This window comes from Haliotis asinina, chromosome 6 (genome assembly GCF_037392515.1).
Source record: "Haliotis asinina isolate JCU_RB_2024 chromosome 6, JCU_Hal_asi_v2, whole genome shotgun sequence".
NCBI classification, from domain to species: Eukaryota; Metazoa; Mollusca; class Gastropoda; order Lepetellida; family Haliotidae; genus Haliotis; species Haliotis asinina.
Window position 1 is genome coordinate 8,596,037 of NC_090285.1, and position 20,605 is coordinate 8,616,641.

At 40.4% G+C, this 20,605-nt stretch overlaps 1 protein-coding gene across 1 annotated transcript in view; it reads left to right on the forward strand.

The window, feature by feature from the left end:
• The first annotated feature begins 8,330 nt into the window (after positions 1–8,330).
• Positions 8,331–20,605, forward strand: part of LOC137287279 (organic cation transporter protein-like) — a 35,282-nt gene continuing 23,007 nt past the window's right edge. The window contains exons 1-5 of the mRNA XM_067819514.1: positions 8,331–8,409; positions 12,248–12,487; positions 13,269–13,503; positions 14,224–14,327; positions 14,930–15,084. Of these exons, the coding sequence (XP_067675615.1) occupies positions 12,342–12,487; positions 13,269–13,503; positions 14,224–14,327; positions 14,930–15,084 (640 nt within the window). The 5' untranslated portion in view covers positions 8,331–8,409; positions 12,248–12,341. The remainder of the gene's footprint in view (positions 8,410–12,247; positions 12,488–13,268; positions 13,504–14,223; positions 14,328–14,929; positions 15,085–20,605) is intronic.

A 20,605-nucleotide genomic window follows, 5' to 3' on the forward strand; every position in this document is an offset into this window, starting at 1 on the left:
ACAGTCAGAAGCTGTCTAGCTTGGCTTGCTAACGTTGTCGTAGTTTATATTGCCATCTCGGAGATGGTTTGTTTCTTGCATCATATGTAGCGTCTATATCATTTAACTTTTCCTTAGTTGTTTGACTGACAAGAGATACTGCAACAATTGTCAGAGCGAAGTGCCGCACGTATGTGTATTGCGGGAACCTGCATAACAGAATGATACTGCTCATTCTCGACACAGCCTGGCAGACTATGAGGGTCGTTGGTAAAGCTTTGCATGAGGAGCTACCTTGCGCACATTTTCAATGTTGTTGATGAACATTGTGGTGACTTGTGCGTGCGGAGGCATCTACAGGAACTGCACTGAATTCTAATCGTATTGAAAACAGTGACACATCACTCATTCTAGATCTTTTTCATGTGTTCCTTATGTGAGACTGGCACCCGTTCCATTGTGGGAGGTAATGTGGTTTATTTTATTGATATTTGGACGTGAAGATTCATGTACGATTTCACACGGGAGCTGCAATATTAACGCACGCAGACCTCTTAGAACTACGTGTATTCGTAAGTTTTGCGAAATCTACGTATGACGTATTCTGTGCATTGCTAGCACATTCATAAACTCATAAACTATTAACTTTACTACCCTACTTTTAGTACTATACAATCATCTGAAAACATTAATAACAAATTCAAACTTTCTCCTACATAAATAAATGAAATAAACAATCTCTTTACGTTCCATAAAGAATATTGTCAGCTATTTGACGCAAGAATTGCTGAATAAAGGAACTGTTCTATATTCCGTCTTAATTTTCTTACTACTCTCACAGACATACCCATGTCTCGAGTACATCGATATGTCGAATTTATACAATTGGTCCCCAGAGATTTGAGTGTAGTTACTAATAGTTTAAACTTGCCCATAAAAAGTGTCACAAATCGCAAAAACTGAGAAAAGTCAATAAAAATCTATATATGGTCATTATAATATAAGCTGCATTTTCGTCCCCGTCGGTGGTTGGTATTGTACGATGGAATATGAAATTATTGACGAAAGATTCAAACGAAAGAAAGGATACATCCATTTCAAATATACCTAATAAAATTACATGTAAAAATCAATTTGGGCACATCTAGCCATGCAAATAAAAACACACTTATGCTACGATTAAAAACATGGAAAGTTTGAATTTACTTTGAATGTTTGTGGACTTACATACCCTCTCAGTGGGACAATAGTTTTACAGTACTTCAACCCCCTTTGAGGATACAGCCACTAACAAGCACAGTTATGAATTTAAACTTCCAATAAAAAAATATTTATCTATTTACAATTCAGTCAATAAATCTAATTCTTTTAAAAATGCAATGATTAAATGAGAGCTTGTGTTATTAAAAAGATCCTTCAGAGTTCGTGAATTAAAATACTGATCCCTTGTGATGGAATATTCAATACAGTCAAGCAGGATATGCTTGACTACTAACAAGCACAGTTATGAATTTAAACTTCCAATAAAACAATATTTATCTATTTACAATTCTGTCAATAAATCTAATTCTTTTAAAAATGCAATGATTAAATGAGAGCTTGTGTTATTAAAAAGATCCTTCAGAGTTCGTGAATTAAAATACTGATCCCTTGTGATGGAATATTCAATACAGTCAAGCAGGATATGCTTGACTGTGATTCTTCCATCACAAGGGATATAAAACGGAGGATCCTCACCTTTAAGCAAATATTTATGTATATATCTTGTGTGGCCAATACAACAAATCAAATCAAATCAAATCTGGACTGACAACCCAAGTAGGTGTAGCCAATATACGGTTTTATTTCATGTAATTTGTTGATACCTACTTGGGTGTCCCATTTTTTCTGCATGAGATCACGGATATACGTTCTAATGCAAGCTTTGTAATCTGAATATGGAATAAGAAGTGGTGTCACAGATTTGTGGAGTGCTCCTTTTGCAGCAAGATCGACCATCACATTCCCAGAAATACCTACGTGACTGGGTAACCAACAAAAGACGATGTCGTACTGGCCAGTAGCAAGAGTATTATACAGTTCAATAATTTCAATTAAAAGTGGATGTTTACAAGAAATGCTTTTAATAGCCTGAAGACAAGAAAGAGAGTCGGAATATATTATATACTGTCTTTGAATATATTTAAGAGCTGTTAATATGACGTTAGCTTCAGCTGTAGAAATAGAGTTATTGTCTGGTAACCTAGAAGATATTGTTCTGGATCCAATGACAGTAGCACAAGCAACTGCACCACCGTCCTTGGACCCATCTGTAAATAAGGATTTGTAATTATTATATGTTTGTTTCAATTGATGATATTCCTGTTTTTGCTGTAATTCATTCGTTTCTGATTTTCTAAATGTAGTTAATGTTAGGTCAACCTGTGGCCTAAGCAACTGCCATGGGGGAGAGGAAAGAAGACGGAAAGGAGCTATATTGTCCAGCTCAATACCACCAGCAGCAATAAACGGCTTTATTCTGAGCCCAAGAGGTGGAACAAGAGAAGACCTTTTGCTATACAATTCCTCATAAAGAGGATTGAAGACACAGTTATATGCAGGATTACATTGCGTAGAGTTTTGTGATATATTTTAAAGATAATTTGATACGGCGTTGTGCAAGAGATGGTTCATCGGCCTCAACGTAAAGACTGGTAATAGGTGAAGACCCAAGACAAAGTCTTAAACCTAGGTGGTGCACAGAATCAAGGCTGCATTTACAGGCTCCAACAGAGACGATGGAGCCATAATCAAGTTTAGAACGTACGAGTGATCGATATAGATATAGAAGGGTAGCTTGATCCCCTCCCCATTTAGAATTTGACACCACGTGGCCGATCGAATCCAGCCCAGCGCTGGTGCTGCCAACGTGGCTGGAATTAATAAACGAATTTAAAAGGTGAGTTTTCGCCGTATTGTGTGATCCATGATTTTGGCGTGAAATTGCGGAGGTAGCTGTTTTCGATGATTCGTAGCGTATAACTTTTGAAAGAATGATCCGATTGTGACCATTTATAGCTCATTTTGTAGGGAAATCATCTGGCTTTCGATCCGTTGACCTCGATGGGGCCTTAAAAATATTTTACGCGGTAACATGTAACTTTGATCGAGGAGGGGGTGGTTTCCTCGTTACATGCCTTTCCTTTTATATAGTACTAGGGTAGGGTCTATACATCTATATGTCTTTCGAACGCCGTTTCAAAGCGATACAAGCCCGTGTGGAATTTAGTTCATCCGAAAAACATTTAATAGCATCGGAAGTGTCAATAAAACGTTCGGGTTTAAATTTTTCAGCACACAGTGTTTCAAACAAAGCCCAGTTAGCCTTTTTAAAATTCCGCCTTGATGATGGAGGTACATCTGATGGAGTTACAGGCTTTAGAATAGTAGGAAAATGGTCACTTCCACAGAGGTCATCGTGGACTGACCATTCGGATTCATTAAGTAATTCTGAATTTGTGAGTGACAGGTCGAGAGAAGAATAAGTCCCTGTAGCAGGGTGTAAATATGTGTTGGAACCATCATTATAAATACATAAATCATTATCAGAACAAAACTCTTCTAGTAATTTCCCTTTAGTGTTTGTAGTTACACTTCCCCAGAGTGGGTTGTGTCCATTCAGATCTCCCATTATAATACAGGGCTTCGGGAGTTGATCATACAGCACTTGAAGATCGGTTTTGTGAAACGTTGATGATGGAGAAATATAGAGAGAGCATAATGTAAACGCAACATGCAAAGTTAGTCGCACTGCAACGGCCTGAAGATCAGTAGTAAGTGAAACAGGGCTATGGATAATATTCTGTTTGACTAGGATGGAAGACCCTCCCGTGGCCCTGTCACCTGGAAGTGAAAAACAATGATATGCCTTGTAATGACGCAGGTCAAAAGTATCTGTCGGTTTTAAATAGGTCTCCTGCAGACAGAAACACTGATGGTGTTAAATCCTGGACTAAGAGCTGCAACTCATTAAAATTAGTCCTTTGACCTCTACAATTCCACTGTAAGAGATTATTCTGATAACCTATCTTTTTGGGGGGTTTATTGGGGATCTACCCCGCACTTTTTAGGTGGGCGACAAGCTGTGAGCCTTAGAATGGACGTTTTCACACACGTCCATATCCTCAAGCAATCCGGATTGATTGAATAACTGAATTTTATTTTGTGACCCTTTCGGGGCGCTCCCACTCAGTGTCTTTGAGGAGTCTTGCTGTTTACCTTTGATTTTACTGAGACTTTGCTGAGACTTTGTCGATGACAGGGAAGATGGTTCTAGATCAGCTGATTTTTCTAATTGTATTTCGGACGTACCAGTAAGTGATTCTCGTGTTTGAGTAGATGTAGCGGGTGAGAAAAGGTTTGGGGAATCCGTTTTGACCCAAGTCAAGTTTGTCTGACAGCTAGTGGATACTGTAAGTACTCTAGATACTGTTAATGGCGCTCTTCTAGCAATAGAAGCATAGCTTTCTGTTTGTTCTAAGCTTAATACCTGTCTCTTTGCAGCAGCAAAGCTGATGTTTTGTGTAAACTTTAATTTATTTATTGCCATTTGCTGTTTCCAAACAGCACACTCTTTAGAATAAGATGGATGATTCCCTGAGCAGTTGGTGCATTTTGTAACGGAACTGTCACAATCCTCTGTTGTGTGTGTCTTTTCACCACAGCGAGCACACACAACAGATAATGTAGAAGAATTTACACCATGTCCGAATTTTGGGCATTTGAAGCATCAGAGAGGATTCGGAATGTACGTGTCAACATTTAGATTGCAATAGCCGGCCTTGAGTGATCTTGGAGCAGAAGGTAGGGAAAAGGAAAACAGATATGTGTTGGTTGTGACAGTTTCATTATTTTTACGAGTTGAGAATCGTTTCACATAAAGAACACCCTCATCTTTCATTTCAGAGGCAATATCTGACATGTCAGCGAGTAATCTATTGCGGTCCCGTACAATTCCCTTACTCGTGTTGAGCATTTTGTGTGCCGTGATGGTGACGGGAATGCCGACAAACGTCTTAGTGTTCAACAGGTTTGTTGACTGTTGTGTTTTGGTAAACTCAATCAAGAGTGCACCAGAACGTAATCTTCTGATATTTTTTACGTCCCCAGCAATGCCTTGGATACCCTTCGACACAGCAAAAGGGTTTAATTTCAAGGGTGTTCTATCTTCAGTCACAACAACTAGAAAACGTGGCCAGTATTCAGTAGGATTGGACAGTCTAAGGTCAGTATCAGTATGATCTTCTTCAAGGAGACGTTTTGTTATTTTTGTAGGGGGTTTCATACGCCATGGTTATTGTTTTTTCATTTCATCATCCGAGCTCCCCACCCACCATGGAGTATCACAGGGACCATGCTAAAGCAAGCAGGTCTCCAGCTTGCAGCACCAAGGATACTGGGATGATATACTCCAGCAGAAGAGTTACAAAGAACAAATCCACCAGATTGGCCCATGAGCCACCGCCCTCTGGCATAGGACTCTAGGCAAAAAAATCATTGTTCAAAAGTTTAAACATCTTTTATGAACAATTTCACCAAGACCAAAAGGTTAACATTAACAAATCCAATTTGTGTGATGACAAATAAATATAGTCCATACACACAGGGCTTGGCGTGACCAGCCGACTGAGAGAATCGGGCCGATTCTACCACCCGTCTAGGTGAAGTAAGGGCTGAAGTGGTGTGTTGAGCAACAGGAACAGGGTTCAGGCTCCTGCTGCCCTCAACCACCAGACTACCGTCCTCCACCGACACGGGACGCAACCAGGTTGCCGAATTCGGTTGCTCCTTGCAACCAGCAATGGGGTGCTATGGGCGTAGTTGACCCGGGTCCACACGGGGATTTGAACGGCTCTTGGCGTGACCCAGCACCCACCACGAGGAGGTGGCCGTTCACGGGTGCCGGTTTTGAATAGAAACAAGCACGAGACGCAAGGTGGAATTCGGTTTAACGTCCTACCTCAGAATATATCGCTCATGCGACAACGTGCATGCAGTATACCATGCTGCAGTTAAGTATGAATACCCCACCCAGACACATTACACTGCCTCTCGTTGTACACATTAATGGCGAACACCAGACGGGGGATAAACAAGTACCATATTTTAACGTTTTGTGAATAACATGGTCGAGGATCGAACCACTACACCGGGGAGGCGGCAACAACCACGAACAGGAACTGTTACGTCCCGGAATGTCCGGATTAGGATATTGACCGTCAGTAACCCATGCTTGTCGTAAGAGGCTACTAACGCTAGCGGGTGGTCATGCTCGCAGACTTAGTTGACACATGTTACCGATCCGAATTGCGTAGATCGATGCTCATGCTGTTGATCACCGGAATGTCTGGTCCAAACTCGATTATTTACAGACCAGCGCCATGTAGCTGGAATATTGCTGCGTGCTGCGTAAAACTAAAGTTACGCAGTCACTATGTCTCTGTTGCATTTTATAGATGGCTAAATGCATGAATGGAGGTAATAGCCGCTGCCAAACATTATAATAATTACCAGTAGTTTGGCAAAACAAATCGCCGACAGTACTTTATCAGACGATTATACGCTCGTTTTGCAGTGTAAAGCGCTGTGTCCATCCAGAAGGTGCATGCTCAAAATATGGAATATTTATTCTGGTTGCAGAATATGGAATAGAATATCAGTCCAACCGACTCCTAAGCCTGGAGGAAGTCAGGTGATCACAAAATTTAAGAACTGCTATTTAGGACCACTCACTTCCCACACGCAAATGTGATAATGATGCGTCAGTTAAAATTGAAGTTCACATCGACACGTTTTTCAGTCATGAAAGTATGACTATGAAAGTGGTAAATTCTTAAATGTAAAACTGAATAAAATGATACTTATACACTTATCTGTCTGCAAAAGGACAGTAAAACAACTAGAATATGACTAGCATGTAACATTAAAACACTAAACTTGAATTTTAAATGTTCAATTATATTTGTCATATATTATTTATATACATATATATATTACATATATATATTTGAAAATATTTCATGCTTTATATAACTGTAATGAAATAATCCCAGTTAAACATGCCTTTAGTGAATGTGTTGAATGATTAATCACAAGACATGAGTATTGCAAAGTTTCATCAATATAATGTTAAAATTTTATTCTTAGAGAAAAAGAGAAATTGGACCGTGTCAGAAGTTTTGATTGATTTGTTTTGAGTATAATGACCTTTCCAGGAACATACAACGTTATATGATTCATTGTCTTCACCAGTGATGGAGAAATGCATTGATGCATGGAATGGGTAACTAGTACCATCACTATTAATCAATGCCATAAATACAACAATCCAACCTACACGAGATACTGATACTAACTTTGAGTGAGTGAGTAAGTGAGTGATTAAACGTTAAAGTCAGTATTTCAAACGGATCGTGATTATGAAAGATTAGCGTTGATGACAAGGAAGTTTACTCTATATAGATACCTGTATAGCAAATGTAATTATGACACAACAGTTCATCTTTCCATTCTTTTTTCCTTTCTCCCTGGGATGATGAGATGAGTGAGTGAGTTAATATCTAACGTCACATCGGCAATATTTCAGCCATATCGTGACGAGAATATTTAACACTGAAATGGAATATATGTACACATTATTAAAAAAAACCTTGTTGACAAAGGACAATAAAACAACTAGAATATTACAATCAGATTTAAAACTAGCGTGGAAAGTTAAAAATAATATCACTGTTTGGGCAATATAATATAAAAACAAACTACAGATCGCCAACAACTGAAAGTAGATCACCACACAGCAATCACTCGTCACGCTAAACGCCAGAGATCGAATCCCTCCACGCGTGACATCTGTGATGAGATACTGCCTCATCTCAAGAGATATTACAAAAATCAGCAACAAACTCACCCACTCACTATTCATGACTGAAACATATGTTGTGAATTACTAGTACTTAATTTTATATGATCATTATGCAAAGAAGATACTGCATGTTTCATGGAACATTTTCTAAACAGTCATCATATGTCATCAAGCATCACTAGTTATGCGATGGTGGTATGGTAGTATTGATCTTTTTTGAGTATTGATCAATAACTTGTTATATTATAGTTGGTGACGAGCCATAATTGAGACTTGTCGAAAACGCTTACTGCCCCCAATGATGATAACATTCATAACTCCACTGATTTATGTTATCATTATGGGAAGTAATATGTGGACATGTAATAGATGGAGATAACAGCTGCTGCTAAACTGTTGCCTATCTTCGCAGTGAAATACACTGTGTGTGCTATATGCATATTCGATGAACATTCACTTTGACGCTTAAGTTGGTAACACCAACGATGTGCTGTCTGATAACAAGCGACCACACAGTTTCGTTCCCAAAGGTAAGTCAGCCATGTTCACTTACTTTTCGAAGAACTGTTTCTTTTGGTAGAAAAGTCCTGTGCCTAATTACAGCGATGATATAGTTTTGATAGTTACAGACTGAGTGAGTTCATATTTATCGTCACATCGGCAATATGTCAGGCATATCGTGACGAGAACAATTAAGATATACATCGTAGAGCAATAAAACTAGAAACTAAAGCCCTGTTGACGAAGAACAGTATAACCATTAGTGTATCACATCTGTCCATTTAAAACTAGTAATAAAAATCTGAAACATTTTAACCACAAATAACACCTGACGACAATGTTAAAGCATACAATAGACTGCCAGCAACTGAAGGTAGGTCACCATACTGGGGACAATTAAATATAAGAAGAAGAGGATACAAGCAATACAAACAGCATCATACTGGGAATATTAATTATGCAGCATGCATATTTGCAGAACTGAATAGCAGTCCAACCGAATCCTTTCCCTGAGTATATAAAGTCAGATAGTCGTAAAATGGAAGAGGTATTTCATTTTGTTCTCAGGACCAGTCACTTCCCACTCGCAACTGCGGAAAATGTGATTCGGGAATCTTGGGGAGATTGTGGATATACGAAAAGCAGATTATGTAATGCATGTGCTGAGATGAAAACAAAGACTTCCATGGCCATTTTAGGTTTGCCTATGTTGGTGGGCAGAACAGAAATTCGATGTTGATTTTGGTGATAGCAAGTCTGCCCTCGGTCCTTCATTTGTGGAGTCACTTCCCACTTGCAATCGCCGAAGTAAGAAAAAATGGTGAAACTGTCGATTTAAGCACTGCTCGCCGTCTCTTGCGACGAAAGCCCCCACTCTTTAACATAATTTGCTTGATACCATGGATTTAGCATTTGCTAGAAATTCTCATGCTGAAGCGGTATACCATATCTGTTTACTCGTGTGAGCTGGCATCCCCTAAAAATTACTTGAAGAAAACGATGTTGGTCATTAAAATGCTATTTTATTGCTGAATTTGTAAGTTTGTGCTAAACGCTCGTGTTATAAAGTGAAACAATGTTTCTGTATCCCGTTCATGAAGATGAAAATGTAAATGATATTGCAATGATGGTATGTGTATATACTTTCTAATGTTACTTTCTGTTTACAGTTGATTTATGTACAAATGTAATCAAATGTTTCAGTTTCTCTGGCATGATTTGGCCGAAAGGCTTCACATAACATTCTTGAAACGCAGCTTTTGTCCTAAACTTCAAAAATGTGCCACAGGCCTATCTCTTTAATTGAGCTGGTAAAGCAACAGAGTAAGATGATCATCTGAGGCTGAACACGAGAAGTTCAGTTTAACGTTTCCTAAAGTGGTGAGATAGTTACAATGTGCCACCGTCCTCCTGCCTCTTAACAAAGTACTGAGAATGCAAGTTTCTTGTTAGTCGTCACAACCCACTGACCGCTAAATACATATTCCATATACCATCATACCTCTGTCCTTGATACTGGACAGTTGAGTTTCATCCTTCATCAAAAGAACTGTTACACATACGTATGTAGGTCGCTGACATTGATGGGGTAGACAGGACTGTATTTCACAGTCCAGCGAACATTCAGACAGTTGAGTCGTTTACACCAGGACGCAACCCGAGTGCTTCACATTTAACAGTTTCTATTTAGTGTATACAGAATCTGATTTACCATTGCGATCTTAGCACTGATGCAGGTCAATGACCAACAAATGCGCAAAGCAGATTACGTGATTACCAGACAAACTGAAACGAGTTGGTAAGTGACCTTTCATCTTTTTGTAAATACTTTGCCAAATGGCCTGGTGTTATTGTGATGGGTGACTGATGTCCCTGTGATAGCATTCAAATGCAGTTGTAAGTGTTCCAAATAAGATGTCGGAGTTTGCAACATGTCCAATGTTTTTTTCGAGTCGAAGTGTTTTTCACTGACATATCCAGTATTCTGCGAAGTATTTAGCTTCCCTAGTAATCCTTGTTTTCTCATTGTCTGACTTGACATACGTAGTCAACATTCCATAATCAGCTGAATTAAAACAGCTTATTAACTGACGTCCTGCTGCAGATACTTTCACCATTTGTGTTTAATTTGTTCATGAAACTGAAACTCGTTTTCAAATCTGTCGCAAAGCTAACGTTGTGGTCATATCATTTAATTTACAGAATACAATACCTCCGCACAACGTAACATCGCTGGCTTTGCAAATATAAGTAATATGTGTCTTAATCGCATCATGCATCATAGACATCTATATGGGACTACGATGAAGATTCCATAATCATGTTAGTAGCTATTCTAATATGCCCTAGGTTATTGTGCATTAATGGTTAGTGAAGTCTATGAGAAGCCAGCTGAAGCTTCTAGTGAACTATGTATGCTGCTTATAATCAATATGTCAGTTACTTCTCTATTTCACCTATTGATAATGACCAAATCAAATGTCCATGGTGTATGAAATATCATGCTGTCTTCGTGTTCTCTTCTCTGTTGTTTTCACTAAATCTGTCTCCGTAAAATGGAGGTTGCCTTTTCTTCTGTCTACTGAAACTCGCGAGAACAGGACACTATGGTAACTTTTCACATTGACGATTATGCCTATCAATGTTCCAGCTATTTCAGAAATAAAGTTTTGGTATAGGATCGTCCCGTTTTCTCATGTCAGAACATTAGTCACCGCCTCGTCACACCTCTGCTGTCTCTGTCTTAGGAATGGTCTCCTACGTCGTCCGATACACGCTGTCTTAACGCTAATTGGTCTCGGCCCAACCAGTCGGACAATCAGCGAGGGTTCCAGGAGTTTAACAGCGAAGTGGCTGTCGGGCTTAATTAGCTAACAAGGTCAAAGTCTTAGTCTACATGTAGTACAGAGAGAAAATGTTTGGATTAGTGCAGAATCTACCAGCAGACATCAAAGTTATATTTCACCGACTACACATTATTCCCAAACGGCAAGAAGTCACTGTAGACAAAACATCGCCATGTTGAGTGAGGAATGCACGTTTGTAGCTTGCCAACTGGCCGGGCGTCAGTCATGATCTATCAACTTTCATGTCGCAGAGTGAATTTATTCACCCTTAATAAATGCAAACAGAACACTTGAATAAGTGTTAGCTATATCATCCTTCCAACACACCTCTGAATAGTGTAAACGCACCAGTGGCAGTTATCACCACAGAAGGAGTCTAAATTCTCCACAACAAATATATAAAAATATGCAAAATGTGACGTTCTTCCGCTTGTTAGGAATCGAGAGGCTGAATGATCGGAGATCTTGTTTGTTAAGATGCATTATAAGTTCACACTGGGTTTGAATTCTTAGAGTCGGTGTACCCAGATCACTGACTGAAGTTTTTTGTGCTGTAGACAGGCATGTGTGGGATATGGTACTGAATTATTGCACATGTATCATGTACGGATAGTATTTTAGTTACCATGCACATATGCATACAAAATGACCGTTTGAAGTGGATGGAGGTAATATCATCCAGAATTTTGTAATCAATCATGTATTGCATAGGAATGAGAGTTCGGTTAATATATATGCAGAACAGTTACCATGACATGTACCATATCTGTTAGATCATGCACCTTGCAGCTACAAACGACAAATGGAACTGTCATTGATACAGAGTCATTTATTACATATGTGTTCATATGGATGTCCTACGCTGACCGTATATGCGAGATAGGTCGGGATAACCCGTTCAAAGAACAAGTCGTTACTGGTATGTTTTCTGCTTTCAGTACAGGATCCTTAATTGTGTTACTCTGTCATCTGTATTTAAAGACCCTTGTGAAATCTACATTTTCCATTCTTTCTGTTAAAGGTGTGTCGAGACACAGCATCAACAAAAAGTGTTGGAATAGAATAACAGAAGAAGCATTGCAATTTCTTTCATAAGAGAGTTGTGTGGAAAGAAGATGAAGTTTGACACCATCCTGGAGATTGTGGGCGAATTTGGCCCTTCTCAAAGGCGGCTGTATATACTCCTCAGCCTCCCCGCCATTTATAATGCTGTCACCGGTATGGTCATCTTTGTGTTTCTCTTTGCTGTCCCTGAACACAGGTAGGTTCACCAGAAGAAAATATCCTTCAAAATAGTATGGTTAAATAAGCTGCTGTTCTTGAAACGGATATTGAGCTTGGTACCATGCTGCACGTTTATCATAAATGCGATTAACTGAAGCCTGTTTAAGTCCCTAGGTTGCATGTTAATCATAAGAAATCCACGGAGAAATCAATTCTCCGTGAATCCGTAATGAACAAAGTTCTGTGGCTTCTCAAGTGTTTGTCCACTTAGCACAGAGCTAAATGTATTACTGATCTAATCAAAGAAGACAACTACATCGGCCAAAATATACATGACGGCCCTTTCGAATCTGACATGTATCACCCTGAAATGTTGTTGATAATTCTACGTGGTTTGTGAAAAAGGTGTGCTATCGCTGTGGTTTACTTTACCTTTTCAGGGATAGGTTTGGTCCTCTGTAACCCATAAGGTTATGGTTTCATAATTTCGTAGATCCAAGCTCATGTTGTGGATCACCGGATTATCTGGTCCAGACTCCATTATTTACAGACCACCGGCGCATAGATAGAATATCGCTTGATGCGGCGTTAAACAACACATATTTCAGGTTTATTTGGGGATGTTCAATTCAGTAAAGTGGATAGCTATTCTACATCTTTGGGGGATGAGTGCCATGCGGGACTCACACAAAAGCTCTCACTGTGTGGCACCAGCACAAAAAGTGAGTGATCCATTACTTACTCGTCCTTGGTTATCTGACTTACCATTTCATAACTTACGACCCTCAAGACGACAACCGTTGTATTTTGCATTTCAGGTGTGCTATACCCGGGATGAAAAATGATACCTTCCAGATTCAAAACAAGGCTCATGCTGACTTCATCAACAGGACAATGCCGCTTGATAATGCTAACGGCGACTTACCTCAGTCATCATGCTACATATATTCAGCTTCTGAAAATGTGACATCCCGAGATATGAATACCGTCACTGAGCCTTGCCATAAGTGGGTATACGACAAAAGCGTTTATGAGTCGACTGTTGCCCAAACAGTAAGTAATTCAAGTTGAACTGATTTAGTTTTCAAAAATGACCCGTGAAGCTCCCGGGGTAGAATTCAGCAACCCATGCTTGCCTTAAAATGTGACTATGCTTGTTGTAAGAGGCTACTAACGTGAACGGGTGGTCAGACTGGCTGACTTGGTTGACACATGTCATCGGTTCCCAATTGCACAGATTGATGCTCATGTTGTTGATCACTGGATTGTCTGGTCCAGACATGATTATTTTCAGACCGCCGCCATATAGCTGGAATATTGCTGACAGCGGCGTAAAAGTAAACCCACTCACTCACTCGCCGTCCACGTTGATTTCCGGGGTTTTTATTGAATCTCGATAATCTGCTGAAACAGATCATGTTTTTAACAATGTAGTTAGGTATATATGCTGCAAGCAAAAAGTATGGAAACATTCTAAAATTTGAAAGTCATATAAACACTTAAACGTGGCGAGGTCATTAAAATTTTATACTCTCGGATATTTATACTCTAAGTAAATAATAGGCACTTAAAGCGACATGTTAGAACATGCTCTGAAGCAACTGATTCGATATTCGTTGGGTCTGAGTGAAATGAAACAATGTCAAAAACAGCGAAAAGCAAGGGCGTTCCCATACTTGTTGTATGTAGTTTGTTATGCGTTTGGTTATTTACTGAACGCCGTCAAAAACGAACAATATTGCCGTTAAACAGAGCACACTCTTATGTTCACAGATGGACCTTGTCTGTGACCGGAAGCTGTATGTGAGTCATGCTAAGATGATGGCCATGGTTGGGCAACTTATTGGCGTTCTTATTGGTGGCCCCATATCCGACATGTAAGTATCACTAAGAGAATCATTCACTGTTACAAATGACTGTGGCTCTAGACCGACTACCTCCAACTCAGCGCCTATTAATCACGATTTAAATGAAACGTACTGCTGTCATAAGAGATGGATATACGGATGGAAAAAAATATGGGATCACATGATAGCACAAGTGTTCCTTGATTATTCCCAGGTTTCTTCACAAACATTGCAGTGCAAGTCTTGTCAGGAAACCCTGGACAAGATAAAAGGGACACTTGCAACAGTGTTTTCATGTGATCCCCTATATTTTCTCTAAGTATAGTTCGGTCTATCACAGTTTTAGAATAAACCAACCTGACGAAAATTAAGATAGGGAGATCTATATACTAGTATTAAAGTCAGATTAATCTGACGTTGTCACTTTTAATACATTTTCAATGCACTGGTTCTTGAATGACATTTTTTTCAAGTAGGCTAGAATTAGAGTAATAGAACATGACCTGCAGTTCTCTCTGTCTGAACATACCAAGTTCATGTCAACCCCTCGTTTACAGAGTAGCACCATGATATTGTGTTCATGACTCTGATGTTCACTAATATATATGAACGAATGTTGTTGCATGTTGTAGGTTCGGACGGAGGAAAGTCATCTTAACTTGCGTGTTTATTGCGGTTCTCATGAGCATCTGTCTCACATGGATCACGGACTATTACCTCCTCACCACTGTAGTTTTAGTAATCTCAGCAAGCAACAACGTGCAGTATCTCTCTTGTTTCGTGTTCAGTAAGTTCTTGTTGTTTACTTTAGTATGCTTTACGTGTGTTTCTTTTTTCATTCGAGAAAACACACAACAATAATTTCTCCTGCTTGTGGGAAATAACTAAATTGGAATGAAATTGCGCAACTCGACGATCGATTGTCAAAATGCACCAATGGAGTGACCTGTTCGTCAATACATCTGCGTGTCTGGTGTGTATATTCAAGCTCAAATGTTAGGGACTGCCTTTATAGTCATCGATGAACGTAGTTGATGGTCACGTAAAACAGCAACCATACGAACATCTGAGAAACCGAAAAGACATGATGAACAAAAGTTTGTTCTTGCTGACTTTTACCTAGAGTTACGTGTTCGAACGTTCGTGCGTGAGTACACGAATGTGTGTTGGACAAGGAGTTATCCCTCCTTTGAGTTACAAACTATAATCTGCTGAACAAAGTTTCGTTGAGGTGACATAGTTGTCACTTCAAGGAAAATTAGGAAAGTGGTGCTTTATTTAACCTTAGTCGTGGACTTGATACTTATTCGGACTATGTAACAGCAGCTTGGAGGTTTGTTTCATGAGCGTGTTTTCCTCATTATTAAAAACGAAACTTTCTGCACAAAACAGCATCTGTTGTTGATGAATCATACGTAAATTAAATTTCGTCAAAAGCAGACTGCACTCAAATTCCAGTTACCTGAAAGCATTGGAAAACAGTTTTATTACAGAAATGGCACCCGTGGCGAGCCACCTCCTCGTGGCGGGTGCTGGGTAACGCCAAGAGCTCGTCGACACCCCCGTAGTGGACCCGGGGGGATATTTGGTCCACCAACCCGTTTGCCGTGGGTTGAGGCCTTGTGTCGGTGGAGGAGGGGATCCTGGTGGTTGAGAGCATGGGAGCAGGATCATTGTTCCTATTGCTCAACACACCACTTTGGCCCTGACTGCACCTAGACGGGTGGTTGAATGGGCCTGATTCAGTCAATCGGCTGGTCATGCCAAGCCCTGGGTATCATTGTGTTTCACAAAATACTTCCAGGTTTTCAAAAAGTTTCGTCAGCAGTCTTGGCCAAATGATCTTTTACTGGAATTTCAAGTGCATCTTTATTAATATTGTAATTTGCCTAGAGTCTTATACCCAGAGGGCGGTGGCTCATGGGCCAATCTGGTGGAATAATTCTTTCATTTTTCTGCTGGAGTATATCATCCGGGTATCCTTGGTGCTTCAAGCTGGACATCCGCTTGTTTTTAGCATTGTCCTGGTGATACTCCATGGTGGGTGGGGAGCTCGGATGATGAAAAATTACTCATTCGCCATGGCTTATGAAACTCCCTAAAAAAACCCCAAAACGTCCACTTGACAACGATGATGAACAACGAACTTCACAATCTATTGATTACTGGCCACGGTTTCTTGTGATTGAGACTATTGATAAAACACCCTTGAAATTAAATCCTTTTGCGGTTTCTAAAGGCATTCAAGGCATTGCAGGAGACGTGAAAAATATTAGACGCTCACGTTCAGGTGCTTTGTTAATTGAATGCAGCAGACGACAGCAAGCATCGAACTTCCTTTCCATTGAGTCATTTGTGGGTACACCTGTGTCCGTTTCTGCACACTGAAGTCTTAACACAAGTAAAGGTGTTGTAAGAGATCGGGATCGATTGTTCTCTGACATGACGTAACTCGTCGATCGATTGTCAAAATGCACCAATGGAGTGACCTGTTCGTCAATACATCTGCGTGTCTGGTGTGTATATTCAAGCTCAAATGTTAGGGACTGCCTTTATAGTCATCGATGAACGTAGTTGATGGTCACGTAAAACAGCAACCATACGAACATCTGAGAAACCGAAAAGACATGATGAACAAAAGTTTGTTCTTGCTGACTTTTACCTAGAGTTACGTGTTCGAACGTTCGTGCGTGAGTACACGAATGTGTGTTGGACAAGGAGTTATCCCTCCTTTGAGTTACAAACTATAATCTGCTGAACAAAGTTTCGTTGAGGTGACATAGTTGTCACTTCAAGGAAAATTAGGAAAGTGGTGCTTTATTTAACCTTAGTCGTGGACTTGATACTTATTCGGACTATGTAACAGCAGCTTGGAGGTTTGTTTCATGAACGTGTTTTCCTCATTATTAAAAACGAAACTTTCTGCACAAAACAGCATCTGTTGTTGATGAATCATACGTAAATTAAATTTCGTCAAAAGCAGACTGCACTCAAATTCCAGTTACCTGAAAGCATTGGAAATCAGTTCTATTACAGAAATGGCACCCGTGGCGAGCCACCTCCTCGTGGCGGGTGCTGGGTAACGCCAAGAGCTCGTCGACACCCCCGTAGTGGACCCGGGGGGATATTTGGTCCACCAACCCGTTTGCCGTGGGTTGAGGCCTTGTGTCGGTGGAGGAGGGGATCCTGGTGGTTGAGAGCATGGGAGCAGGATCATTGTTCCTATTGCTCAACACACCACTTTGGCCCTGACTGCACCTAGACGGGTGGTTGAATGGGCCTGATTCAGTCAATCGGCTGGTCATGCCAAGCCCTGGGTATCATTGTGTTTCACAAAATACTTCCAGGTTTTCAAAAAGTTTCGTCAGCAGTCTTGGCCAAATGATCTTTTACTGGAATTTCAAGTGCATCTTTATTAATATTGTAATTTGCCTAGAGTCTTATACCCAGAGGGCGGTGGCTCATGGGCCAATCTGGTGGAATAATTCTTTCATTTTTCTGCTGGAGTATATCATCCGGGTATCCTTGGTGCTTCAAGCTGGACATCCGCTTGTTTTTAGCATTGTCCTGGTGATACTCCATGGTGGGTGGGGAGCTCGGATGATGAAAAATTACTCATTCGCCATGGCTTATGAAACTCCCTAAAAAAACCCCAAAACGTCCACTTGACAACGATGATGAACAACGAACTTCACAATCTATTGATTACTGGCCACGGTTTCTTGTGATTGAGACTATTGATAAAACACCCTTGAAATTAAATCCTTTTGCGGTTTCTAAAGGCATTCAAGGCATTGCAGGAGACGTGAAAAATATTAGACGCTCACGTTCTGGTGCTTTGTTAATTGAATGCAGCAGACGACAGCAAGCATCGAACCTCCTTTCCATTGAGTCATTTGTGGGTACACCTGTGTCCGTTTCTGCACACTGAAGTCTTAACACAAGTAAAGGTGTTGTAAGAGATCGGGATCGATTGTTCTCTGACATGACGTAACTCGTCGATCGATTGTCAAAATGCACCAATGGAGTGACCTGTTCGTCAATACATCTGCGTGTCTGGTGTGTATATTCAAGCTCAAATGTTAGGGACTGCCTTTATAGTCATCGATGAACGTAGTTGATGGTCACGTAAAACAGCAACCATACGAACATCTGAGAAACCGAAAAGACATGATGAACAAAAGTTTGTTCTTGCTGACTTTTACCTAGAGTTACGTGTTCGAACGTTCGTGCGTGAGTACACGAATGTGTGTTGGACAAGGAGTTATCCCTCCTTTGAGTTACAAACTATAATCTGCTGAACAAAGTTTCGTTGAGGTGACATAGTTGTCACTTCAAGGAAAATTAGGAAAGTGCTGCTTTATTTAACCTTAGTCGTGGACTTGATACTTATTCGGACTATGTAACAGCAGCTTGGAGGTTTGTTTCATGAGCGTGTTTTCCTCATTATTAAAAACGAAACTTTCTGCACAAAACAGCATCTGTTGTTGATGAATCATACGTAAATTAAATTTCGTCAAAAGCAGACTGCACTCAAATTCCAGTTACCTGAAAGCATTGGAAATCAGTTTTATTACAGAAATGGCACCCGTGGCGAGCCACCTCCTCGTGGCGGGTGCTGGGTAACGCCAAGAGCTCGTCGACACCCCCGTAGTGGACCCGGGGGGATATTTGGTCCACCAACCCGTTTGCCGTGGGTTGAGGCCTTGTGTCGGTGGAGGAGGGGATCCTGGTGGTTGAGAGCATGGGAGCAGGATCATTGTTCCTATTGCTCAACACACCACTTTGGCCCTGACTGCACCTAGACGGGTGGTTGAATGGGCCTGATTCAGTCAATCGGCTGGTCATGCCAAGCCCTGGGTATCATTGTGTTTCACAAAATACTTCCAGGTTTTCAAAAAGTTTCGTCAGCAGTCTTGGCCAAATGATCTTTTACTGGAATTTCAAGTGCATCTTTATTAATATTGTAATTTGCCTAGAGTCTTATACCCAGAGGGCGGTGGCTCATGGGCCAATCTGGTGGAATAATTCTTTCATTTTTCTGCTGGAGTATATCATCCGGGTATCCTTGGTGCTTCAAGCTGGACATCCGCTTGTTTTTAGCATTGTCCTGGTGATACTCCATGGTGGGTGGGGAGCTCGGATGATGAAAAATTACTCATTCGCCATGGCTTATGAAACTCCCTAAAAAAACCCCAAAACGTCCACTTGACAACGATGATGAACAACGAACTTCACAATCTATTGATTACTGGCCACGGTTTCTTGTGATTGAGACTATTGATAAAACACCCTTGAAATTAAATCCTTTTGCGGTTTCTAAAGGCATTCAAGGCATTGCAGGAGACGTGAAAAATATTAGACGCTCACGTTCTGGTGCTTTGTTAATTGAATGCAGCAGACGACAGCAAGCATCGAACCTCCTTTCCATTGAGTCATTTGTGGGTATACCTGTGTCCGTTTCTGCACACTGAAGTCTTAACACAAGTAAAGGTGTTGTAAGAGATCGGGATCGATTGTTCTCTGACATGACAGAACTCGATATAGCCTCAGAAATGAAAGACCAAGGTGTCACATTTGTCAAACGATTTACCACCCATCTCTTTTCGTTTTCTTCTCCAACTGCTCCTCAATCAATAAAGGTGGGTTACTGCAATATCAGGGTTGAAACATACATTCACAACCCTCTCAGATGTTTCAAATGTCAGCAGTTTGGCCACGGTATGAACACCTGTACATTGTCTGTCACATGCGCTCACTGCAGTGAGAAGACGTATGTGACGGAAGATTATGACAACAACTTCAAACAGTGTGCCAACTGCTTTGGAGCACACTCGTCGTCCTCTAAGGAGTGCCCAATGTGGAAAAAACAGATGGAGATTAACAAAATTAAGTTTACTAGGAACATCAGTTTTGCAGACGCTAAAAGACTCGTACAATCTCCAGAACTAACCGCAACGTATGCATCAGTAACTAGACCGCCATCAGACACAACCCTTAAACAGTCCAAAGTCAAAACTACATCAATAACATGCCAAACAGACTTGACATGGGTGAAAAGTACTACTCCCGAGAGCTTTTCACCAGAACAATCCACACATACAACAGTTTCAGCCCAGTCTTTGTGTAATCATGACTCATCTGCATCACAGGAGATATCACCATCTCAGTCAACTGGAAATGTCAAACAGGTCGTTAAAAGTAAACCCAAACCAATTCCAGATTTTTCTAAAAAACTTCAAAGTGGCAGAGTATCCAAAGGATCAGAAATCGAGTTCAACTTTATAATAAGTATGGTTTGCTTGAGG